This window comes from Sylvia atricapilla, chromosome Z (genome assembly GCF_009819655.1).
Source record: "Sylvia atricapilla isolate bSylAtr1 chromosome Z, bSylAtr1.pri, whole genome shotgun sequence".
NCBI classification, from domain to species: Eukaryota; Metazoa; Chordata; class Aves; order Passeriformes; family Sylviidae; genus Sylvia; species Sylvia atricapilla.
Window position 1 is genome coordinate 6,600,852 of NC_089174.1, and position 26,534 is coordinate 6,627,385.

At 47.1% G+C, this 26,534-nt stretch overlaps 1 protein-coding gene across 1 annotated transcript; it reads right to left on the minus strand.

The window, feature by feature from the left end:
* Positions 1-1,557: 1,557 nt before the first annotated feature.
* Positions 1,558-10,430, minus strand: LOC136373838 (putative P2Y purinoceptor 10). Its single transcript, XM_066338854.1, has 2 exons — positions 9,808-10,430; positions 1,558-4,664 (listed from the first exon to the last, which is right to left on the minus strand). Exon 2 carries the CDS (start codon positions 4,660-4,662, stop codon positions 3,640-3,642), a length of 1,023 nt encoding a protein of 340 aa, XP_066194951.1. The 5' UTR covers positions 4,663-4,664; positions 9,808-10,430; the 3' UTR covers positions 1,558-3,639.
* Between the last annotated feature and the right edge of the window lie 16,104 nt (positions 10,431-26,534).

The window sequence follows — 26,534 nt, forward strand, 5'->3', positions numbered from 1 at the left end:
TGAAGTGTGATGAAGTGGTTTCATGTTTTTGAACTGTGGAGTTGCTGTCCTGCATTTCCAGCATGTTTTGTTTTTCTCTGGGTGTAGAGCTGGTAATTTCATTTAAGGGAAGCAAGAGGTACTGCAAGATTCTGCATCTCAGAACCTGAAGCTGCAGAAAGGCTTTAAATCCCACAAGAGTTTTTTCCAAATATGTTTGTTCTCATGCATGAGAGGGCCCTTTCAAGCAGGAGAGGAGGTACCAGACATCTGCTGCTGGTTAGGATGGGGTAGCACTGCAGAGAAACATATTTGCTTCTGCTAAAAGGTGAATGGCTCGTGTTCTAGAGGAAAAGAAATGTGTTTGCCCAGGGCTGTGCCTGGGGGATGAGCACTGTGCCAGTGCAGGTGGCTTGGAGACCTCAATGCATCTCCATCCTGAGCAGTTCCCTTCAGAGGTGAGATCCTCCAACCTCAGGAGCCCTTCTGATCCATCTTGCACACCCCTGTGGAGCTGTACCAAACATCTTGGTTTGGTTCAGTTCTGCCTTTCTGGGGTATGTCTGTTAAAACAGCATTTTTGTGTCAGCCCAAGAAGGAGAAAAAGTATTTTTCTACTCGTGAGTCTGAGCAGCAGGACCAGCGCAAGAGATAATCCAGGGGCAACATCATGAAATTGTATTTCCTCTTGTCAAAATAATAAACATGTTTTTTGGTCACAGGAAATGGGGTGAATTACAGGAACCTGAGCCAGGCTTGTTGTGCCTCTGGCTGTGTGAGGCAAAGCAGCCCCTGCAGCCCAGGTCCTGGGTCAGATCCAGAACCAGCCAGATGGGAAGGCAGCTGGAATACTCTCCTCCTCACTGGAAGGCCTGTTTTCTTCTCTTGAGATGCACGCTGAGGTTTTGGAAGGCCTGAACTAAAGGGTTTGGATCTCACATGTGGGTTTGTGGAGGCCAAATGGATCGTCTTGGACTTTCAGAAAACTGCAGGTTTTCCCTGACCTCTCTGTTCTGAGCTGTTGCTCTCTGGGCAGACCCATCCTGACTGACTTTGCCTGGTGGTTTAACCCCATCTGGGCAGCTGAACCCCACAGAGGTGGTTTAGCTCTATCCCAACCAAAACCAGGGCACTTTCCCCTACACCAGAAGAGACTTTCAGACAGAGTTATCTGATCCCCTGCACACCACAGGATGGAAAGTGTTGAGTGTGTGACATTTCCTCATAGCCTGGGGCTGCAGTATGGAAAAGGAGGATTTTGGGGAACCTAAGGGAGTTTATAGGGCCAGTGAGGCAGGAAAATAAGGGGAGCTGAGGTGCTTGGGGATGCCATCATGGAGATGGGGAATGTTGTCTGTGATGGGGAGACCAAATCCATACTAAGGTAATGGGCAGGAGAGCCGCTGTCACCCCTGGACACTCAGCAGCTGGAGCAGGTATTCCCATGCCTTGTCCATCTTCCACTACCTAGGACAACTTCCTGTGGAAGATCATCCTCAAAATCTGAATCTAATAGAAGTGTGGTAGATTCAAAAATTAAAAAAAAAAAAACCAACACCACTATTCAGAGTGAAAACAAACAACAAATCTGTTTAAGAATAATAAAAGTTGTGCTCATTTACTTGAAACCTAATCCCAGGAGGAGCTAATCCCACGCACTTTTCCAGGTACCAGTGATGACTACAAAACTCAGCTGATGTTTGCAAAAGAGCCTTTATTTTTTTTTTCTTTAATTGTTTTTTTTTTGAGCATCAGTTCTTGGGAAGTAAAACCCACAGAACAAGCTACAGAGTTCCCGTAAGTGCCCTCAGCTTATTTTCACCTGATCAAGGGAGAAAGGTTCAGAAGTGTGAAGGGACAGGAAACAGCTCCCAGTCACATGGAGACTGAGCAAGGTCTATAAAAATCCCCAAAACAAGCACTGAAACTGAAGTCTCCTTGCCTGACAACTTTATACAGAGTGTAGCTTATGAGAGACGGCTGAACTGACAATAAATGAATTGTGTGAGGTCAACTCTGTCCCTGATCATCCACCCCTTTGGAAGGGACTCCTAGCAGTGTGTAAACATTTATTGTGTCAGTGACATCAGAGAACATTTCCATCGACTCCAGTATCCTACTCAGCCCAAAATCATCTTCTCACATGTGTGAGGAGAATATAAGAGCTTATCCCTAATTCTTGGCTTTTTCCTCTTCTTTTAATTTTCTCTCTTTTTTCTTTTTTTTTCTCTCTCTTTTTTTTTTTTTTTTCTTCTTTTTTTGGTAAACAGAGAAGTGGGAAAATACAATATACAGGACATACTTGGCTGAGTTACATTTTACCTCAGTGGAATGGAGTGGTTGGATTTAAAATACCCGTAGCGAGGTTTCCTGGTATTTCTTCTGGTTTTGTAGCAACTGCTGCAGGACTGTACAAATTGTTCACATTCTTTTGAAAATATACTGATTTCCAAAGGCAATAAATTTGTGACTGTTCAGCCAAATCCATCCCCAGATATCACAAGATACTCTTGAAATTACAGGCTGTGTGCACTCAGCTGAAGAGCAGTAACTAATTAACAATAAAGGGTAAATTAATCTGTCCTTGTCGCTGCTTTGCATAGCTCCCTATAATTTAAACATTAGGATCATGACAGGACCTGGTGAAAAAAAAAATCACAACAATTTATGAACTTAACTTCTGGTCTATCAGTGAAGTCACCTTGGCAAGGACTCCTCTCTTTTTTAAAAGAGGTGTCAACCGAACACTTTGAGCTGAGCATTTTTGGGGGCAGATTCATCTCAGGTACCTCTGGACCACACACAGAAGAAAATGAGAACCTGAGTGGTACCACCAGCACCATCTAACCCACCTGCACTGACCCCAGGGCCACCAAGGTTCTCTCCCAAGGGGACCAGAGGCAAAAGCCACCTGCCCACATCCCCCTTGCCTGCTTGGAGGGGAAGAAAATCACCTGGAGCAAGGGAACGTGCCACTCTCTGGATGTTTGTGGAGAATTTGTCTTGCAGAGAGGGTCTTGCACCAGCTGCAGGTGCAAGTTCTGGGAGCAATTAGGGCGCAAACAGAGCTGGGTGAGGAGGGAAAGGAGGAGCAGAGCAGGAGCGTGAGTGTGGAAAGGGGGAGCAGAGATGACTGGTGTCCAATGGGATGCACCAAACCAGGAGCACGTGGAAACCACCTTCACAAGTCCACAGACCCCACTGCACAAACCACAATGTCCTTTGGTTGCTACTGGCCAGGTTTAGGTTCTTGTATGGTTTTCCCAGAGAAGATCCCTCAGCAGATGTCAGTGTAGGGATGTGGGATTGTCTCTGGCTTGATCATAGAGCCTGCAACGGGGAAAAGAGAAAAGCCTGGAACTTTTCCACCATTTCCCACTAAAAGTTTTTTCACTCCCTTCTGTGTATTTTATAGTCCAGTGAGGTCAGGTGGGGGTGGCACAGGGCAGGGAGAGTCACACCAATTGGGCTGCTCATCAGATTCCAACACACCAGTCTTAGACAGGGTTCTATCTTCTACATCCTGAAAAAATTCCACTGTCACAAAACTCCCTTGGATAAACCTGCAGGATCTTCCACATTGGACTTGGTAATGGAGTATCCCAGACCAGTCTCACATTCCATATGAAATACTTCAGCTTTTTGCAAGTGGCTTTCTTTTCATTCCCTCGTAGACGAGGCGCTCTCTTTGCTCATGAGCCGGCTCCGGATGACCATGCTGCTGTGCCTGGAAATCTGCTCCTGGAACTCGGAGGTCATGAAGAAATAGATGATGGGATCCAAGCAGCAGTCGAAGCTGGCGAGGCTCAGGCAGAAGGGCTGAGTGTAGAGTGTGATGGTGCTCAGGAAGCAGTCGGTGATGACATTCTCCTTCACCAACATGTAGAAGAAGAAGTTGATGTGGTAGGGAGCAAAACACACGCAGAACACAGTGGCACACATGGAAACCATCCTGAGGGCCTTCCTCCTCTCCCCACTGTTTTCTGGAGGGACGTGGAAGCCTCGGATGGAGTCTCTTGTTTTCCAGGTGCAGAACAAGATGGTGACGAGCGGGCCCACAAAGCCCAGGAGCTCAGCGGTGGTGGTCATCAGCACCGTGCCCACCTTGCTGTCGATGGGCTTCACCTGCAGGTCAGCAAAGCAGCTGGTGGTGTTGGAGCCCAGCCCGTGGCTCCTCATGATGGGGAAGGGCACACAGGCAGCCCCCACGATGAGCCAGACCAGGGCGCTGATGGCCACATCGTAGCGACGCTTCCAGTCCTTGGCTCGGAAAGGGTGGTACAGGAAGAAGTAGCGCTGGATGCTGATGCAGGTGAGGAAGCAGATGCTGGCGTACATGTTGAGGTACTTCAGGTAGAAGCAGAGCAAGCAGAGGACATCCCCAAAGGGCCAGGTGTGGTTGATGTAGTAGTAGATGCGCAGGGGCAGCGAGAGGACGTGGGCCAGGTCGGCCACGGCCAGGTTGATCATGAAGATGACGGCTTTGCTCTTCTTGCTGAGGAAGCGGCACAGGACCCACAGGGCAGCGCTGTTGGCCAGCAGCCCCGGGATGAAGATGAGTGTGTAGGTGGCAGCGTAGAGGCTGCTCTTGAAGGTGATGTCCTGATGGGAGCAGCTGTGGTTGTCCTGGGTCATGACTGGGTTGCTGGAAGAGGCTACGGTGGTGTAGGGTGTGTGGGTCATTCCTGTGGAGAGAAAAACGGGATGTGAAGGCAAAAGGCACTGCAGGAGTTGTCAATGCTCACGTCTGCATTTCCCGTTTGGCTGTTCAGCAGAAAGCAGAGGTTTGGGAATGTTGTCTGCGGGAAACATCCTGGAATCGTGTTCAGGGCTGCCCTGTCAGAGATCCCACTGTTCCCACAGGGAGACCATTCCTGGTGTGTCAGTCCCAGGAGCACAAGTGAAGCTGCGCCACTCTGATCATGGGGCAGCAGGAGAAGCTGCCCATCCTTTGGCCATCTCCTCAAGGTCTCCTGTGGTTTGGTCTCTGGGAGCAAGGCAGGAATACATGGATGGAAGGTGGGGATATCCCAGGCTCCATCATGGTCACAGCCCAACACTCAGAGCGCGGGTGCCAAGCACTGGATCATGGAATGATTTGGGTTGAAAAGGACCTCAAAGCCCACCCAGTGCCACTCCCTGCCATGGGCAGGGACACCTTCCACTAGATCAGGTTTCTCCAAGACTTGTCCAACCTGACCTTGATCACTTCCAGGGATATGTTGGGCTCTGTTGAGCATTATGTGGGTGACAGGCCTCCTGAGCCCCTCAGAGGACCTCCCAGACCCACTTTCTCTGGCATTATGGGCACAAACCTCATACAAAAGTGTAACAGGGAGTGGGCTTGGAAAATATGACTGTTGTGAACACAGCCAGCGCTCCTGTAGTGTTCTGTTAATGTATTTAAGCTGATGGAACACACAGAGACCTGGTCACGCCACCAGCTTCTATTTCTCATCACCATGGCAGCCTCAGTCTGACTCTTTTTTCCATCAGATAATTTTACTTTTTAGGTACTGCCCATTTCTGCATCTTGGCCATCAGCAAAATGCCACATGTTGAGCTGTTAGCCAACCTTTCTCTTGCCAGCTTTTGTAACTGGGACCAGTAAGTTTGGTAACTTGTCCTCAGCAAGGCAACGCAGGCAAGACAGGAGGAGTTGGGGTTTATCGGGGGTTTCCTCCCAGGGTCATAATTCTTATTACAGTGATTCCCTCCCATGTTGAATATAACGGTTAAAGCTGAAAATCAGCTTCATGTGGCACTGCAGACACTGATTCACTTCTCTGACTCATTTCCTGCAAGAGGCATTTGCCAGGAAAACTGTCTCTGTAGGTAGAAATTAGTAACTCCTACTCTGTTACTGAAGCTTTTTTCTTCTTGTTACCAAGAGAGTTGAGTTTAGAGCTCTCAGTGACACACAGCACAAATAGCTGGGTTTTCAGCCTCCTAATCGTTGTGGTGCTTGCAATTGGCAGCTCATCCAGACGCTGCTCCAGGCTGCCATGGAAGGGTTGGGGTTCAGCCCCCAAAATGCCCAGACGTGGCAAAGTTGCACATGAGACACGAGCAGTGAGCAGGGCCTTTTAATTCTGCTCCTGCAGACTCCCCAAACACTTTTATCTCTCAGCTTCTCTTTCACATTCCCACAGCCTTCAGAAAGCAAGGCCTGGGTGTTTATCTCCTGCAGCAGCCTCAGCTTTGGCATCTCCAGCAGCTGCAACCATCAGGAAGCGATGGCTTTGGGAATCTCCCTTCCTTCACCAAGATGCCTCAGAGCTGCTTTTGTCTCCCCAGCTCCCTCCCAATCCCCCTCACCACACACAGCTGTGGGACAGAATGCCCTACTCTGCGTCCTCCAGCATCCCCATCCCAGGACACCACAGCCTTGCTCCTGCCATGAGGAGGGAAAAGGGTTGAATTGTGACAGAAACATAGAAGAACAAAATTCATCTGGCTTATGGATTTATGTCCCCTGGGAAGCAGCAATGGAGGCCTCCTGCTCTCCATCCTGGAGTTGTCAGGACAGGGAGTGAACAAGGACTGGAGCTGGGTACGGGGCTGTTCCTCCCCTCGGAGTGGTGGATGTGCGTGACATCCCATTTCCTGGGAGACCTGTGAATTTCTGCTGCTCAGGAGGTTTCATCCCCTTCCAGCTGTTGTCCAGCTGGCCATGGTCTTGCCTCTGGTAAAAGCACTGCCCACTACACTTTCTATCCCTTCAGGTCACCCCTCCCTTTGCCAAGAAACCGTTTCCAAGTCCTCACATGGCTGGTTTTTCTTGGATATCAAAGCTGGAAGGTCTGCCTGCTGCTGTCCAGGCACAGCTGGTGGATTGCCATTAAAACCACACAGGAGTAGGTACATCTGAAAAATGTTATATTTTAAAGACACCTTTATAATTAATTATCTAATCAAATGCTGGCCAGTGTGTGCTTGTTCTTCAGTCCAATGAGTGACAGCAGCCAATTTGCTTATCAAGGTCCTTAAATACAGCTAGACCTTATTTAGTCCCTTCCAACCCAGAATATTCTGTGATTCAGTGACTTAAGTCTCATATGACACTAAGCACAATTGGGGTAATGGGGTGAAGGTCTGCTGACTCAAACTGGGCTCTGACCAGAGGTTTTAGGGCAAACTGCTGTGTCCAGGATGTGCTCCTGGAACACTCCATCCCAGAGCTCAGCTTGGCTCTCTGCTGGGACAAACCCTGCCCTGGAGGAGCCCAGAGCATGGAGACCTTCCCCCTCAACCATCACCTTCATCTACTAATTGTCCACAAGGTGTCAGAGTTCATCCAAATTTCATTTCTTGGCTCTCTTTAAGTTATTTTTCTCACTCCCAAGTGTTGTCTGAGTGGCAGCAGTGGGAGCTCTCATGAGTCCAGCTTGCCATCATTTAGGAAGATCCCAAACTGAAAACATCCAGTGCTGCTGAATAACTGATATTACGGGGGGAAAAATTGCTCCCAAGAGTGGGCCTGGTTGCTGGTATTTTTTCTGATGCTCTTTAAAGGTCTTTTCCTTCCTAAATGATTCTATGATTCAATTTGCAGGCAGAAAAGTCCTGAAAATCTGCGTTTTGGTGGAGATCATGAAGCTGTGGTGAACCTTGGAGCCAGGAGGTTATAAAACCCATCCTGCAGGTGATTTCCCAGCCCCACCACTCCAGCAGATCTAACTCAGACGCTGGGAACAGGAGGTGGATGCTCTGGAGTCAGAAAATCTCTCTTTGCATCCAGGGAACTCAGGGTCTGAGCAGGGTGACCTGGCTGGCAGTGCACACAATTAATCCATTAGCACAATTAATATGCATGGGATAGTGTCTGCTGGCTCATCAGCAGGGCCCTTTATGAGGATGAAGGATTTCATTACAGAACCATAAAAACATCATAAGATTAAGCCATCTCTTTAATCAAAATGCACCCAGACATGCAGAGGGCACCACAAAATTGCTGCATTTCTGCCTTTCCTCTCACTTTGGCTCAGACTGAAGCTTAATCCCACACCAATCCCTTCTCTTCTCACTTGTGCACAAAAGCAGACACTTGAGATACCACTGAAGGTCCTAAAAGGATATCTTCAAAGTCCTTCACTGCGTGGTGGGTGTGCAGCAGGGGCTGCAGAAGACTGAAATCTACAGTAGGATTTTATCAGTGCTCATTTACATCCTGCAGAGTTGGCTCCCACTGCAGCTTTGCTTTCAGAATATGGATTTAAAAAAACAAAAAACAAAAAACAAACAAACAAAAAAAACCAGTACCAAATAAACAGATCGAGACCCACCCAATATCTTTTTGTATTTTTGTGAGATTCTGTATCCCTGATGCTGTTGCAATAATGATGTAAGTAGTGAGCATGTTATTACTGGAGCTTTGGAAATTAAGCATAGCATTCCTAGGCAAAAGACATTCATCTGGATAGGCTGAGAAGCACAGGGATGTCATTCCAGAGTCCTGGATCTGCCTGAGGTGCCCGTGAGAGCCATGTTAATTGATTTGATTGGGCACAAACATCTCCACACTCTGCCCTCAGTGCGTGGCTGTGACACCAGAGTGAAACCTCTGCACTCGGAGTGGAACATTCTACAGTTAGAGGTGCTTTTTTTGGTTTGCCTTCACAGAAAAGGAGCAGGTCTGGGCTGTCTGCTGTATTTTCGTTTTGCAGCTCTGGTGGAACTGCTTCCTGCAGCTACAGCAGAGATAACAGCCCCCTCAGGGTGCTGGCTCCGGGCTGGGCAAGGGCTGTCCCACAGATGCATTTCCCCCATGGATGGAATTCCCATGGCTGATGATGTTGGCACAGAGGCCAAAGTCCCAGCGCTTTTACTTGACACCAAAAATATGCCCTTGAAAAGAACCCCCCCATCCCTGCACAGCTGCTGCTCCAGCCTGCTGAGGAATCCTCTCCTGCAGATCCTGACATCCTGACTCACCTCCTGTGAGATTCCCTCTTCTTCCACTTGCAGAAATGTTGGATTCAGGGACCACCTGCTCTGAACCCTGCCTGTGACCACTGCACGGGCTGTTTGCACCAGCCCAGCAGAGCTGAGCTGCTGCTGCAAATGAAAGCAAAGTCAGCAGAAAAGCACCTTTTACAAAGTACAGCTGCAAACCTGCAAACCATGAAGTCACGTTTAAAAGCTTCAGCCCGTGAAGTTAAGTTTAAAACTTTCAGGCCATGAAGTTTAAAACGTTCGGCCCATGAAGTTTAAAAGCTTCAGCCCATGAAGTCAAGTTTTAATCCAGAGCAGTGACTACAGTAGGAATAAGAAATTAAAACCACCTCAGGATTCTCATTAGCAAAAGCAAGTCCAAGCAATCCTGCTATTTTTGCCATCTTGTGTCCCCTCACTATTATCAAATTCCTCCTGTTGCTGCTCACTCGCAGCACCTTAGATGGCACGAAGATTAGCAGCGCATGGATTTTATTATATAGCAATATAAATCCCCATTGGAAAAAAACCAGATCTGCACGTTACCCTTACTGTCAAGTATGACTTTAAAATAAAATATATTCCCGGAGGAATCCGGCAAGAGACGGAAATTATCCCTATTAATGACACTGGAGAACAGTCGGAGAACACTGCTACTTGCCCACGCCTGACATTTGTTTTTGCAGGCGCAGCAGCCGCTGTTTGAACTCCTCCATGTGTTCACCCAGAGCATTGGCACATGAGGAGGGCAGCAGCTGCAGGGCTGCAAGTGCCACAAATCTCCTCCCGGCAAGAGCCACTCCCTAAGGAAAATCCCGGGGAAAGGGACCTCGCTGCAGGGAGCAGCGCAGGCACTGTTCTAGATCCCAAGGAGAGGGTTCAAAGCAGCCTTACCTTGGCAGGCAGCGCTGTGCTCAGCACAGCCGAGTGCTCAGGAGGAAGTGGAATGCTCCCTGCACCACTGTTTACACCAGCGAGGGGACCTGGGTGACATCATGAGGTGCCACAAAAGGTGCTGCTTTCGCTGGTGCTCAGCTGTGGCCCCAGCCCTGCTGCCAGCCCTGGCGGCTCTGCTCTGGTCAGGTGCCCCCACAATGACCCCACAACGGGGCTTTGTGCCTTTGTCCCAGATGTTTTCTCTCCTGGGCTCTGCCGGGCTGGCTCAGCACCCCCTGGGAAGATTCCAAGTGGAGTTGGGTGCAGGGTACCTCTTCCTCTTCTCCAACCCTTCCTCCTCTCCAACTCTTCCTCCTCTCCAAGCACAGCTCTGAGCAGACCATGGAAATGCTCCCGAGGTTTCTGCCTGCTCCTGCCTGGCAGCTCAGCCTTGCTGTCCCCTCCTGCACCTGGAGTTGAGGACCTGCTGGGTGCCTTGCTCCAGCTCAGTCCTCCTGCAGATGAGGTCTGACTTCCCAATGGCTTTTTTTAACACAGTGTCAGCCTTGCCTGACATTTCTTCTGAGCTAAATAAGTCCCCAACTCGATTTACACTCCCTGGATGCCCCTGCCAGCAATGCCCAAGGGTGACACTTCTGACATTGCTTCAAGGAACGGGCACAGATCCAGCCTCACCTTATCCCAGGAAACAAATACACAGCCAGGAGTACAGCTTTACCTGCTTGGAGGATCTCACCGTTTGGATTTTCAGAAAGCCACCAGGAATGTGCCCTGCTTTGCCTCTCTGGGATCTGCCTCTCAGCATTTGACTGTCCCTGTCCTCACCAGTGGAGCTCTACTCTGCTGAGGTTTGAGAGTGTGAAATCAAACCTCATAGCAGCTCCTACCTGACATGGGGACAATGCAAGTGTTGATGTCTGACAGCTCAAAAACCTCAGAAACCCAAAACTAATTCCTCATGAGCACCTTCTAAAATGCTGTGCTTTCCAGATGGTCTCGTTTCCATCAGCTGTCAAAGGAGGCTGGTAAAAGTTGGGAGCTTGCCAGGTGTTTATTTTAAAATTATTTATATGGACCTTGTGAAAAGCAATAGTGAGGTTTTGGCCAGTGCTGCAGTGTTTATCAGCACATCCTGTTTAGCTGATTTTTTTTTTCCCTCAGCAATGGAGACATATTTGCTGGAATTTATCCAATCACAAAATTCTCTTTCATATAAAACCACTGCACTCTGCAGCCTGGCAAGCTGAGAATTTGGGAACAGCAGTTCCCTGACTGACCCTGCCAGCATCTGTGGAAAACAAACATTCATAGAATCACAGAATCATGGCATGGTTTGGAATTGAAAGGAGTTGAAAGCTTATATTGTTCCACCCCCTGCCATGGGCAGGGACAGCTTCCACTGTTGCTCCAAGCATCCCAGGTTGCTCCAAGCCCCATCCAACCTGGCCAGGAGCACTTCCAGGATACAGGGACAGCCAGAGCTTCTCTGGGAACCTGTGCCAGGGCACCAGCACCCTCATTATCAGCTCTGGTGCAGAAGGTTTTCTCTGCATGAACCTCCATACAGGACAGGCTTGACTGAGCAAAAGCCACAGCCCTTGCAAAAAAAAAAAAAAAAAAAAAAAAGAGAGAGAAAAGATGCATTTACAGTTCCTGCCTTTCCCCATGGCCATAAATTTCTCTGCTTTGGAGCAGGTTTTTACATGAGAGTTTTAGGACCACATAGGAAATTTAAAAGCGCAGCTGATTGCACCTGCAGAATGACTTGCTGAATTTCTTCTTCCTTAAATAAGTGCACTTGCAGAGGACCTGAGCCCTGTTTACTGAGGTGGTTTATCAGCTATCCTGCAGACAAGGGCTCAGGAAGTGGCTTTTTCTGCTGATAAACCAGAACTGTCTGGACATTTTGCAGACAGTTATGCTGGGTGCGATGGAATTTCCCTACAGAGCTCTTTACGTTCATTATGAGGATAAAACTTTGGTTTGTGCAGTGTAAGGCTCTTCCTCCTCTTGGCTATGGCCTCCCAGAAATATCCATTGCCTGGATTAAAGGAGAGCTTGGATCCTGAAAGGTCACCTAGACTTCGGTGCCATCGTCACGTGACAGATAATTGAGCAATACCATGGTTTTAACTCAATAAAACAGCTCCAGCTTTGCCTCTTTGCTGTTCAGGAGCTGATTTCATGTGCGATGATCCCAAACAGAAAGAAGTTTCCGTGCCTTTTCCATGTTTTCCGTTTCCTTTCCAAGTTCTTTCCCCAAATCCAAAATTGGGTGGCTGCTCTGTGGCTTTTTTGTGGTTTAGTCCATAGGACTGTAACTGTTTTTTGAGAGGTTTTCCATATCTACAAGGGGAGAAATCAAATAAGGAAAAAAACCTCACATAAAACAAATTGCAGCCCTTCAGTGAGAGCAAAAACAAAAGCAGCTGCATTTCTAAATTATTATTGAAATAGGTAAGTAATTTATAAAAAATTACTATTTAATGTATAGAAAACATTGGTATAGTACATTGCCTAGTATCATTAATATAGCAATATTCATAATTGTGCATAATAATTAATTTTTATTCTAAAATATCAGAATCCCAGGATATTTGGATGGGAAGTTACCTCAAAGTCCACTCAGCTCCAACCCCTTCCATGGGCAGGGACACCTTCCTCTATCCCAAATTGCTCCAAGCACCATTTAACCTGGCCTTGGACACTTTCAAGGATGGGACATCCAAAAAATAACGATAATATTGAATGGAGCAGTCAATAAATAGCATAAAGGTTTATATTTCATGTCAAATTTTTTTTTTTTTTCTGTCAAGCCAAGCCTTTGGAGTGTGGAAAAGCAGACATTCAACAAAAGATCACACCAAGAAATTTATCTAAGTTTGTTCAAAAGTTGTACTCTGACAAGGGGAAAATAAATAATTGCATCCTGGTTCAGTGATTGCTCCTATGGAGAATTTAAAGGATTATTTAAAGGAGAGTGAAATGTACATATGGAGGTTAAGTTACATAACGGTGATCTTTACTGTCATATGTCAGATGAGAAAAAGAGGAACAGAGAATAACAAATATTTCAAAATTCTTCGCTTTTATTTCTCGTTTTGGGCCTCAAGCTGATAATGATTTTTTTTTTTTTTCTCTAGCAACAAAAAGGAGCAGGAGTCACATGAAAAAAGTCAGAAGGGGGTGTTGTGTGAGGAGTAACTCCTAATTACCTGCGTTTTCTGGCCACTGGAATATCATCCCTCATTAGTGCCCCTCTCTCTGCTGTTACAGAGCTACAATTGCACCACGTCGTTAATGATTTCCTCTGCCCCCAGTACAGACACACACACACACCCTCCTCCTGTCCAAAAGAGAGGCTGATTCTGTTCCAAATAAATCGATTTTTAATTCAAAACAGCAGCTTTTCCTAACAGAGCTGCCCGGTAGCTCTGTCTCAGCCCATCCCAAGCCATTCCCTTCCCGTGGGGGCTTGGGATTGGGGATGAGTAACGAGCTGAAAACATCCACACCAAGGGTTTCTACAGGAGCAAAAATATTCCTCCCTGACAGCAGAAAGAGAAAGGAGGTCTTGGAAAGCTCCTGCCCAAACCCTTGGAAGCTTGCCCTGGGTTTTACTCAGAGCACCTTGAATCCCTGGAGCTGGAGGAGAGTCTGAGAAGATTTTCCAAAGAGAGATCCAGGGTCTGCCAGCACCGGCCGCAAGGATTTGCCCTCCAGACCCATTTGTCAGAGCTGTTCACTTCCCAAATTCTCATTTTTAGCAGGAAGTAAAAAGGAGGAAATGTGTCTTCCCCTGTAACCAACCAGAGCGTCTGAGAAGTATTTTCCATGCAGCTGGTGCTAAAAATAATCATTGGTTTTTCTTTTCTGAAACTTCTCCTTCACCCCTTGCAGCTCAGAATCCCTGGACAGACAGATTCCAGCAGCCTTTTTGGAGGGGATAAATGAAAATTTTGAGGGAGAGGGAACTGGGGAGGAAAATGAACTCTTAGTTTTGCCTGCAATGTTTTTAATTTATTTGCCCAGTTTAATGTCTTTGCAAAAGTTCTGTTCCCAAGGGGGTCTTTGTAGTGGTGAGTTACTCTGCAGCAGCTGCCACAAGCTGCCACACGAAATTCCTTTTCCTTATGTGCACAGGGAATTGAATCCCTTGTTAGTGCTCTGGTTTTCCCTGGGGAGAATCACCAGCACAATCTGGTAAGATCCAGCTAAACGTAAAAGTTCTAATTTGTTGATTTACAGCTTCTAGCAAAAAGAACTGGAAGTTTTAGAACATCAGGGAACCAACTCAACCTGGAACTATCTCCTGGAATTCTGTCACCTCTCATCCACTGGTGACTCGTCCCCCTGTAGAGGCAGGACAAGTCTGAGAGTTTGGTGTGAACTTCCACAGATCCCAAACCATCCTGGGATTCCATGATCCCAAAGACAACGTCCCAAATATCGCCTGTGACACTGGTGCAGCCTCCCCATGAGGCCTGCAAAGAGAAGGGTAAGAATTTCCACGAGAACTGAAGACAAACCCAACGCAGTCTGTGGGGAATTCCCCAGACCGGAAAACTCCCTCCCAACGAATATGATCAACCCCAGTCATTTCTTCATCACATTTTGTTCATGAGGCTCTGCTTCCCCTTTCACTTTGTCTGAGAACAGCACCAAAGGCTCCAGCAAAGAGAGAACTTGATTGCATTTAAAAATTAGAAGACTTTTAGATGAGATACTGGGAAGAAATCTTTCCCTGTGAGGGTGGGGAGCCCCTGGCCCAGGGTGCCCAGAGCAGCCCAGATGGCTGCCTCATCCTTGGAGGTGTCCAAGGCTAGCTTGGGCCTCATTCTTGTCAGGTTATTCATGGAATCACAGGGCTTCTTGGGCTGGAGTAGACCTTATCTTATCTCATTCTTACCTCATTCTTAAGAAATCTTATCTCATTCCAACCCCCTGCCATGGGCAGGGACCCTTCCAGATGTCCACCTAGACCAGGTTGCTCAAATCCCTGTCCTACCTGGATTTGTAAGCTATCAGGTGCCTTGTAGGGACATGTGTGGGGTGAGTTACAAACATGAACACAGGCTTAGGCCTGGGCCTAAGATAAAAATCTGGTCAGAGAAATAAAATAATTCTACACCATCGACAACTGACAGCAAGAAATCAACAGCAGCAATTGTGTCTCAGCTCTGCTCTGGGTGGTGCTCCTGGCTGGGGAAGGACTCCAAGGAAAATGATTCCTGGGAGGAAACAGCCTCATGAGACATTTTATCGTTTATGATAAGATTAAAAACACTGGCAGCACGTAGAGATCACAACAGCCACAGCCCAGATATCACTGGCTGATTGGAATAATGAAAAGCCATGAGATGGTTTTGCTCTATCACTTCTTCCCAGGATTCTAAACGAGCAGGACAAAGTCCTGGGAGCTGGTCTGATTTCCCTGCCCAACAGCAGAGGTGCAGTGATGTGTGCAGGTGTTGATGGAACAGCTCAATTTTAGCTCTTCTTGAGAAACATTAGCTCAGCATCATCTGTTTGGGGGGTTTTTGGCTTATAAAGATCCTTTTTTAGCTCTTAGTCCTGCTCCAAGTGCCTGGATGAGCCTGGATTCTGGTAAAGCTGAATCCCACCAGTCACAAACTTCAATTTTTTGCCCTCCAGGGCTACAACTGTAGACCTTCAGTTTAGCAAGTTCTCAGCAACAGCAAAGGAGAGCTTGGAAGGATCTGCGTCATCCCACAAAGTGGATTTGTCTCCTGGAGCTGGTGGGAGGAGCAGAGCAGCAGCTCCTGGAGCCTTCCTCCCATCTTGGAGAGGGCTGTCCTTTGCTCACATCCCACAAGGATGTAAATCCAGCTGAGTGTTGGAAAGGATGAGTAAGCCTTTACTCTTACAAAAGTTCCTTTGGATAGAGGAGTCAAGATTTCCTTGGCAGCCAAAATCCATTGGCCCTGTTGGATTTTGTTCCTTGTTTTGACAGTTTCTCCAGTAGCTCTGTGTTTAGGTTCACTCCTTTCTTCTATTTTCTCTTTCAAATCTGTCTTTCACTCCTCATTTTCTCTGGGGAAAAATGAGGGAGGAAATGCAGCACAATCATACCTAAGCTGTGTTTGCAGCATCCCAGTCTTTCAGAAAGAATCCTCCAGATTCTGGGATCAAACAACACTTAAGATACACTCTATTTCTCCAGTGTTTTTCCTTAATGTTTCAGTTTTTTATTTCATTTTCTATCTGTAATGAGGATTGCATGAAACTACCAAATCCTTGGACAGTATTTCTGAACGGGGGGTATCAGTTGCTAAGTCAGTGATTCTAACTGTGTATTCCCAGATTCAGGAGTTGGGAGAGGGAACATTTGCTGCCTTTGAGTCACTTTAAATTGATTTTCCTCCATATTCCAGCTGTATACAGATAGGGAAAGCACAGCTTGCAGTTCCACTGCCCTTGGACCAGTACCACAGCCTTACTGGGGCAAACCCCAAACCTTAACTGGCAAAATCCCATTTTTTTTAGGGACATTTCCTGCAGACGCATCCCACTAACAATTTGCAGTTTAGCTGAGATACCTCCTCAAGGCACCAGATCCCAGGAGTCCTCCCTCCCTGGAAAAAACAAATATCCCACCAAATTCCAATGGGTTTTCATTGGATTAGAGCTCTCAAATCTTGCTGCTTTTAGAAGAGAACCTTTGAGAGTGCATTTGGGAGACTGAGAAGAGGCTTTTGGGATTGGGATAACTTCTCCACCTTTAAGATCTGTAGAGAAAATGGAGCATAGGAGAGGCTCCATGTAGAACATCCCAATGAGAAGTGAGAGAAAAACTGCTCAGAATTGGCTTCTTAAATCGTCTAATTTTAGACTAAAAGCAAAGTTCCTTCTTTCCTTTCCTCCCTGAAATCAGTGGAAGAATCCACAACAGTCCTATGACTCCCTCATAAATCAGCCCATAGATAATCCCAGTTAGCACTGGGCTCTGACTGGGAAATTATAACCATCTCTGAATTAAAAGGGGATTTTCACTTTCTCATTTCAGGCTGAGTTCTTTGGGTTTGGGTTGTTTTGGTTATTTTTTTTGTTTGGGTCTGGTTTGTTATTTTTGCTAGCTGAGTTTACATAAAACTTTTGGGTTGGTTCTTTTTTTTTCCTGTCTTCTCTTCATAAGCAGAACCCAGGTGTTTCCCAGATTCGTCAGTAACTCTCAGGTTCCTCTTCCACCTTGATATCAGCCTCATCTCTGCTTTTCCCAGGATCTCTCATCAGTTTTGTATCTGGGTAAAACACCCTTTGCAGAAAACCAAACACATCGTCCGGAAGAGCTGCAGCTCATAATTTCATGGTGCAATCATTTTATTCTGAGAATTCTTGTACAGGTGGAGGGGAAAGAAAAAAAAAAGGAAACTGTTGGTTTTGTGGTTGAGACATCAGTGAAACTGTAAGCGTCAAGATGCAAAGAACAGCTCTGCTAATTCCTTTTTCTTCCTTTCTTCCCAGCTAGAAAGAGAACAGAAGTCTGGAAGAAGCGCTGGGCAGTCACTGGATCAGGGATTTTGAATTAGCCTCATTAACATGCATTAATTAGATTTCTGCAGAGCCAGAGACATCAGGCTTCAGGAAAACGATATCCTGCCTTTTGTCAGCAGCTTCACAGATGCTGGGGAGGAAGGGGAGCTGTGCCTTCCCCTGGGAGAGCAGCTCCCAGGGCAGGAGGGACATTCCAGAGGGAGCAGGGGAGGCTGAGCAGCTGCACCAGCTGGGGATGCTCAGACAGCCCAGAAAGCAAGAAGTGCTGGAAGATGCTGCCGTGGGAGAGGTGTAGGAAAGGGATAATCTTGTCCTGGGCTGGCAGGTGGCAGCAGGGACACTGTGTCACCATGACCCCTGAGCAGTGACAGACACAGGGTCAGGTGGAACCCGCAGGCAGGAAATGCCCTGGGGGTATTGTTGTTGTTTTTTTCTCTTACCAAAACCACTCCTAAGAATCCCAGGTCCTTTGTCAAGCTTCAGCCTGAGTGTCCTTGCTGAGGGAAAGGTCACCAGGGAAGACAGCAAAGGATTTCCCCAAAGAGGTCATCAAAGACAGCTTTGGAGGGGAAAACGCTTTTTTCTAAACAAAAGGGTAAATCTGGGCAAAAGGCTGCTGCGACTGGCACTGGGGCCTGCCTGAATTCCCTGGGGTTTCCCATTCCTTCAGGAAATACTCACTTTGGAGTGGCAAGTCAGGCATTCTGTCCCATAATATAAATTTGGCCATTCCTCCCCACTGCTCATCTCACTGTGTTTGACTGGATGTTTGACTGGATCCCAAACCAGCCCTGGCATGCTGGACAATCCCATGGGATACCAATCCCGCGTGCTGTGCTGCAGCTGCTGCATTTGCAGCCTTTTCCCTCTGTGCCCTCAGCAGCGAGCAAAGGCTGCAGGAGCACACAGAGCAGGAGGTGAGGGGATATTTCTGCACCTCAGAGCCTCTTCTGGTTTCTTGCAGCTGTGGCTAAACCGTCATTAGCTCCCAGGTCTGCAGGCCACCGAGCTGTGACAGAAGTGTTTGCGCATTAGATAACGATTCTGGTTAATTATTTGAGAATCTCGTGGCCTTTCACAAGCTCAGCCCGCCTGGAGAGAGCTCTGTGGGGTGAGCTCTGTTTCACAGACAGAAACGGGGCTAAGACATTTCTCAATAATTCTTGTAATTTCTCTGCGTGGGGCTTGGTCCCTTTGTCCCTAGCCCTCCTGTCACTGTTGGTTTGGCTCTGCCTGAGGAGAGCTCTCCCTGAGCACAGGCTCAGTCCCATCCCTGCATCCCAGGGGAGGATGCACCATGGGCCAGCCCACAGCTCCCAGAGCATCCTCATGCTTTTAGAGACTTTTAACCTTCCTAAAGACGACAGCACTCCCCAGTCCCTCCCTCTGGAGCAGCAAAAGGTTCTCAATCTGTTCCCTGCTCCATCTAGAGAGGGAAGCAGGGATGGATCCTGAGACCTCTCCCTGTTTCTGTGCTTCCAACCCCGAACTTCAGCCCCTGGCCCCATCCCCAGGCACATCTCGCCCTGGGCTTGGAGGAGCCCAGCTGGGAGGGAAAGGAGCAGTCCTGGATCCACAGGAGCACATTCCTAGCCTGGAATCAGCAGTCAGGGTGGAGGTGAGGGGAGGAAAGAGGCCTTGACTGTGCAGACAGAGTGTTGGTTTGCTGGGAAAGGAAGGAGGATTTTAGGGGGCTGCTGGAAGGAAGGAAATTTGTGTGGGAGTGACTCTGTGCCTTTTTGTGGAAAAGTCTGGAAGCTGCAGAGCTCCCCAGACCCCAGTCTCCCGGCAGTGCTGTTCAGCTGCTCTTACATCTAAATTTTTACCACTTCAATACCCTTTAATGGCCCTGAGCAGCCTCATTAGGGGCTCCCCACACCTACTCACGGTTCCATTTAAACTCAGCCTGGAGCACTCATCCCATTCCTTGCCTTGGGTGTGCTCAGCTCCGACCCTGCCTCCAGCATGGACCTTCCCCACGCAGGTAATTTCCCTCTGGGATGAGACCTTGGATGCACATTTTAATTAGTGTCCAGGCTGGGTTTGGACCCTGCTACTGGGGAAAGTTTTGGGGTCTTGTTGTAGGTTTGTCTCCAGTCCTGGCTCTGTTTGCTTCCATTCTGGAGTTCCTGGACCAGGATGGTTGAGGGGATGAGCTGCCCCTCCAGGGGGGTTTCAGGGAGGGGTGAGGGAATTCCCTGTGCTGGGGTTATCCTTGGATCCCAGGTTCCTGGTCTTTAGGGATCAGCCACCCTCGTGCTCAGCCCAAGGCTGTGCCCAGATTCCTGAGGGTGCCTGGAGAGCTGCTTCCTCCCAAAGAAAGTTGTTAGACCTTTGGCTCTAATGGCTTTGTAGGCTCCAAGGCTGGTGTTAGAGGGGGAAATGTTAGGATTTGGAGTGGATGTAGGGCTTGACAAGGTGTGCTTCCCACGTGGTCCCGGGGAAAAGGAAAATATCTTAAGATTTCAGGTCATCAATTTCCCTTTCCAGGAGCTGCCAAAATCCTTTTGGGCTCCGACCTGGCACATCTGGCATGAAAGTCAAAGCAGGGCCCTGTCTCCTTCAATCCAGGGCCTATCCTGTTTGGTTTTAGCTTTTTCTGTTGGTTTGGTTTTTTTCCCTTTCAAGCATAAAACCCCAAAAATGAGGTGATGTGGCTTTCCCTTCTTCCCTGCCACCCATTTCTTGCTTCCCTGGAGTTCATCCCAAATGCAGACAATTGTATTTCCAGGGTAAATAATTTCTCTGACAAAGATTTTTTAGCTTCTTGGGCTGACTTGCTGTTCTAAGCTTATTTTTCAGCTCCAAGCTCTGCTTAAAAAGACTTTCCCTTGCTGAAAATGTGCCTTCAGAGCAGGAAGGAACTTGACTTTGTGAAGATTTATGGCCCTTTTAACCTCATTATTGGACTATTTGTAACAATCAGCTTCAGTTCCACTTGAGATAGTAAAATTTCTGTAAGCCCTTATTTGCCGCAGGCTGGAAGGCATCAGCTACTGAAAAGCAATGAAATGAAGGAATTTATCCACATAAAACATTGCAAATGTGCTCTTAAAGGCTGGATCCTGTCCTGAGCTTTTAATGCAGGAGTCTGAGGGTGTGGAGTTCGGTATAAAAGGGAGGTGGGGAAGAAACACAAGAAAATGTTAATTGTCGTAAATACCAAAACCAACAACGACAAAACCCCCTACTTGAAGTAGTTTTAAATGAACTTTTAATGTTTTCTAGCTGGAAAACATTGAAAAACAAGTTGAAAAGGTGTAGGGAAAGAGAAGTTGTTATGGAGAAGATTTGAGAGGAGGAAAAGATATTTTATTGAAACAAAGAACCTGATGAAATTTTGAAACAAAGCACTTCCACCACTTTTGGTCTGACACCTTTCCATCTAGCCTGAATTTATTTTAGCAGTAAATACAAATCTGGAGAGGGGGTTTAGGAAAGATTTCCCTCAAGTGCTTAATTTTTTCCCTTTTTCCTTCTTCTCTGCAGTTGCTGGTTTATCTTTAATTAAAAATAGATTTATTGGGGTGCTGATAATGGGATCCTTTCCAACCCAGGGGAGTCCATGACACAATTCATTTCCCAGAGTTTATCTGGACCATCCAATGTCATTATCAATGCTTTCGATTTAGAATTAAATAACTTTCCAAATGCTGTGCAAGTGGTGAGGAGACAGTTTTTGTTCTGTAAACCTCAAGGGAGAAATAACTTTGTTTGAGCTGACATTTTAACAGGTGTTTTTGGTGGGTTGGTTTGGGTTTTTTTTGTACTTTTAACCACTTCAGCTCTGTCTGCTTTGAGGGTCAGAGTTTCCGTGAGAAATGGGATGATTTTCAGGCTGTGTCTTCCAGGGATGTTCCTGATTTACTGTGGTATTATGAAGATAGCAAAAGTCCAGCCTTTTGATGTCCATAAACTATTTATGATTGTTTGAAAAATCTGTTAGAATGACCAAGGGATCTTTGGTTTCCTTTGAGGGCAAGGGCACTCTGGATAAAGGGATTAATGAGAAGAATCACTACAAACAGCACCTGTATTTTTAGGGTCTCACACTAATTCCCAGAATTCCTGCCTCTGGGGTCGTGGCTTTGCTGTCTCAGTGCCAAGAGGAGACTCTGGATTGCAGTTTTGAAGGAATTTGATACCAGTGAGTGATTTCTCATGGCAAGGAGGGAAAGTGGTGGGAGGGAAGATGGAAAATGGACCCAGCTGGGGTTTGTTCCAGACCTGAGCCTCATCCTCATGTCAGAACCAGGATGGGGACAGCAGGAGGAGTTTGTGTGATGAGTGGTTTAATAACAGGATTTAGGGTATTTCAGGGTGGCTTTTTTGTACTCTGACCATCTTCCTGTGCATTCTCTCAGTGTCATTTGAGGGTAGAGTTTGCTCCACACCCTGAGGAAATACAGCAGGGTTGTTGGGGGGTGGAAATTTTCTTTCTGTAGGGATATTTTAGAGCTTATTTGGACAAATAAGTCCAAATAAGTCAAACAAGTCTGAGCTGCTTGGGGCAGTAAGTCCTCACCAAACACTGGTGCCAGGGAGTAGCTGGTGTTAGAGGATGAGCTCAAGGGGTCGCACAGCAGAGCTGTTCTCACCCCCACTTTGAGCTGCTTAAAAGTTGGGGTTTTTTCTGCCTGGAGTGTTTTCCTCTGGAAGCAGGATGGCAACAGGTGCCTCAGCACTGCTTGCACCAGGTAATGGTGGGAATAAAGGAAAGCAAACCCCTGAAAACAAACCATGGCAGGCTGAAAGTGTTGAGTGTGTCCAGCCTGGAGGAGAGAAGGCTCCAGGGAGATCTTAGAGCCCCTTCCAGTGCCTAAAAGAGCTTCAGGAGAGCTGGAGAGGGACTTGGGACAAAGGATGGAGGGACAGGACAAGGGGGAATGGCTCTAAGCTGAAGAAGGGAAGGTTTAGATGGGATATTGGGAAGGAATTCCTGCCTGTGAGGGGGACAAGACCCTGGCACAGGGTGCCCAGAGAAGCTGTGGCTGCCCCTGGATCCCTGGAGTGTCCAAGGCCAGGTTGGATGGGGCTTGGAGCAACCTGGGATAGAGGAAGGTGTACCTATCCATGGCAGGAGGTAGCACTGGAGGAACTCTGAGGTCCCTTCAACCCAAACCATTCCAGGATTCTCTAATTCTAATCCTTTTCAGCAGCTTGGAAGATATAAAGCAAGGACTTATTCCCCTGTGCCTAAATCTCTCCCTTTCCCTTAGAAAAATGGAATCCATCCCTTATTTTCCCCCTTTAATTAATTTCTGCCCTTATCCCTGACATTGCCGAATTTCCTCCTGGGGCTGTGCTTGTTTGAATCCTAGTGGGATTTGTGCAGGATGAGGCTTCCCCTGAGCAGATAACACACATCTGGGCTCTGGCTGACACTCAGGCTACAGCTCAGGGTGCTGCAATGGCAAAAGCCATTCCTGACACGGGAATAACAAACCTTTCATCAAAGGAATCTGTCAGTGCTGGAATAAAGAAGATGTCCCAGGGGAACAGGACCCTCAAAGCAGCTGGAGGGGGAGAAATGTGAATAAATTGCAGAGGATTTGCAGTGTCTCAAGCTGCCTTGGATAAGCAGATTTTGAATGAGCTGGTTTTGAAGAGCCCTAAGGAATTTTTTTTACTTATCTCCCTCTACTTACAGCGCTCATATAGATGCTTTTCCTGAAAAATACCCTCAGTTTTGGTTTTTTTTTTTTCTTTTTCTTTTTTTTTTTTCCCCTGTCAGGGTATGAATTTACAGAAGGTAGCTCTTTCTGCTGTGTTTTCCTGCTTCCTGTGAGCTCCAAGGGGGTTTTTTGGTGTTCCACGGCTGCCCTCTGGTGCTCTCTAAACCCCCAGCACGTCCCTGGGTGTCACTCAGCAGATTTTCATAGGGATTTCAGAGCCTGCAGCTACCAAGGGCTTGTTTCATGTTGCTTCTCTTGTGCCATTGCTGCATTTGAAAGTATAATTTAGGACTTCATTGAACGACACCTAATAAAGACATCATTTTGTTATTACACATTTTTTCCCCTAAAGTGTGGTTTCTTACAACTACATTCGTGTTCTTCACTAAATGTTTCACAGTTTCTACATCCTTTTTCTTCTGATTTCATGTTTCTTGTTACCTTTTTTTTTTATATATATATATATATATAAAATACTTCCATGGTGCACTGAACTTCACACAGGAAAAAACCCCAAGAAGAGGCCCTTTAATTATGCAGCAATTAAAACTATGTTTGCTTGAGTGGGATGATGCTTTTGGTCCAGAAAAACAAACAATCAAGGTAAGGAATTTGAGAGCACCTTGGATTTGCCCTTTCAAGGCGACTGAAATGAGAGGCAAAAAGCCTGTGAAATTCAAGGCTTAAAAAATTATTTTTTGTCCCTGAGTACACATATTTACCTAACTGTGAATAAATAATGTTTGCTAGGAGAAGAGTGGGAAAACAAACTCTGTAAGGAGCATATTCCTGCTTTTCTAAGCCCTAGAAAAGAACTGATGGTGTGGATGGAATTATTTATCACTGGAGAAAGCTCTCCTTGTGCTCTGAACCCAAATCATGACATGGGTAAAATTGAGGAGCATCCTTTGGCACCTTCAGGGGTCAGACTTTTACAAAAAATGCCTTAAAATAGGAAAGCTCAGTGGGGTTTTGAGCACTGTCCTTTGGGAGGGTGAACAGAGATTTGTGTCTGCCTTGGGGAGAGTCCTGAAAACCCCAGGATGCTGAAATCCAGGTCTCAGCACAGCACTTTCCACCCTGAAAAGGTTAATTAATGAGGCCCAAGTCCTAATGACAGAGAGGGCAGAGCTGCGAGCCTCTCCCAGGCTGTGGAGTTTATTGACACGGAATTCCTGCAGCAGGAGGAGCAGGACAGGGGACAAGGCACTTGTGCCTGCTGGGAATTGAGGCAAACAAAGCCCCAGTGCTCCCACAGAGCCCTGGCCACCTTCCAGGCCCCTGGGTGGGAAAAAAATATCGATTGAAACTCGCCAAAACCTCCTTTCTGGCACTGCTAAAAGGGGTCTCAAACAGTCCTGGTTTCTAAGGTTTAATGTTAATTTCTTGTTTCACTCCATAATCTGTGAATAAAGTATGCTGCACTTTAGAGAATAGGCATTTGGTTTGCACCAAAGCACAGAACACGTCCCTGAAAAATCCCTACTTTTCCAAGTCTAGGAGTGGTGCATCCCTCACCTGCAGACTGCAGCACACACAGGAGGGAGGGGGAAAATCAGAATCCTTAAATGGTGGAATTATGACTTGCCACCTCCTGAAGTTTTGCTGAGCAGAAAGTGGGAGAAAAATCCCTGGAGATGGGAACTGGCAGGAGCTGGAGTTAGGGAGAAGCCCCTTCTCCCTGGAAACACCTCCCTGGATGCTGCTGAGTCTCAGAGAGCTGCAGGGAGAAGAGGTTTGGGTGGGAGTGGGGTGTCAGTCACTGCCCCATCCTTGGTTGTCAGATCTCTCCAGATGGATCCAGGAGATCTGGGTGCTGATGGATCCTGAGGAGAGTGGAGCTGGGACAGGGGCTGTGGGGCTGCACAGCAGCAACCAGCCCCAGAAAGTCTCCAGGAAAAGGATTATGCAGAAAATTGGATTTAGGGGTGCTGCTGAGTGAAGGATCTGCCTGGGCCTTGAGTGATTGCAGAGCAACTCAGAGTAAACCAGCAGCTGCCTTCCCCAGCAATCTGCTCCGTGAAGTCAATCAATCTCAATCAATTTAATGAGGAGGGGTGTTGTAATCTTGTAGTAGCAGCAGCTCAGCAGTGTTCTGCTCAGCAGAGCTGTGCCAGGCTCTCACTGCCTTGTGCCTGGCAATTATTTAGGAATTATGTCTGTGACAAGCAGTGGTGGGAGTTTTTTGCCTGCCCCCTCAGCCCAACATCCCCCCAAAAGCAGCAGTACTTGAGTTTTTGGCACAGGCACTGCTGTGTTTTTAATTCCTGCGTGTTACCCCAGCACAGTCATTTCTGCAGCAGGGAACAGGATGGGCTGGTGGGGTGTGGGTGATTTTTGGGCTGAGAAATGTCTGTGTAGGAGGTGACATCATCAGTGACTCTGCCCTTTGCTTGGTGCCTGGGAGAGGCACTTTCAGCTTGTGATAGATGGGCTGGCTGTGGCAAAGTTCTTTTGCTGGTTCAACTTCTTTTGCATTTTATGCTTTGTTTGGGGTTTTTTCTTCCCTATCTGTCCTACATCACCTTCCTCTTCTGCCCTGCTATATTTGCTCTTCAGCCAGTTTTGTCCTTCCCTCTAGTTCTTAGAAGCTTCCCTTTGTTTTAGCTCTTTATTTTTACACCCTCATGTCTTTCCCCCAGGTCGTCTGCACATCCTCTTTTCATCTCTATCCATTGTTCCTTGCATCCTCCATTCCCTTGGGATCATAGATGGACTTTGAACTGCCTCTTCTATTTTTTAATTAGGTAAAGCCTTCAGCCCATCTTATCTGATCCCACCCTCTGATATTCCCACAAGGTATCACATTTAACTGGTAAAACCAAGCCCAGAGTAGGTTGAGGAGATGTCTGGGGAGCAGCAGGTGCCAGCCAATATCTGGGTGGATTTCCAGGGGCAGGTGGATGCTGGAAAGGTAGAACCATGGCTGCTCATAGCTTTAAAAGTGCCCCAAGGCTCCCTGAGCAGGACCTGCCTGGAATGGGTGACACTTCTATTCCCCCAGGGCAAAATCACAGGATCCCAAAAAGTGCTGGAATGACCCTTCAGCCTGATTCTGGCTGATCAGCCCTGCAATGTCCAAGGACCATCGTGTGCCCAAGGATCCCTGATCACATCCCCCTCTCTGTGAGCCTTGTGCCCTTGGATCACAGGTGAGGAGTCAGAGCCCCTTGCTGAGTATTCAAAGCCCCCTTTTGGGTGTGCCATGCTTGAGCTGTTCATGGAAGCTGGCAGAAAAAAAAAAAAAAAAAAAAAAAAAGATGGTTCCTGTTCCAGAGTCTTATCTGAGATGGCATAATTTGCATTTCTGTGTGTTTTGGTGTGTCCTGAGCCATCCCAGAGACATCAGAGAATCGGTGGAGGGACACAGGAGTGTGTTGAGTTATCCCTGAGCCCTGTACCAGGTAATTTAACCTCAGTTCTCACTTGAAATGTGCACCAGAGCATCAAAGCCCAAAGAGAAACACTGAGAATGCCTAGAAATCGAATTTTTGCTGTTTTGAAATAATTTCAGAGCTTTTGTCTTGAGCTCCA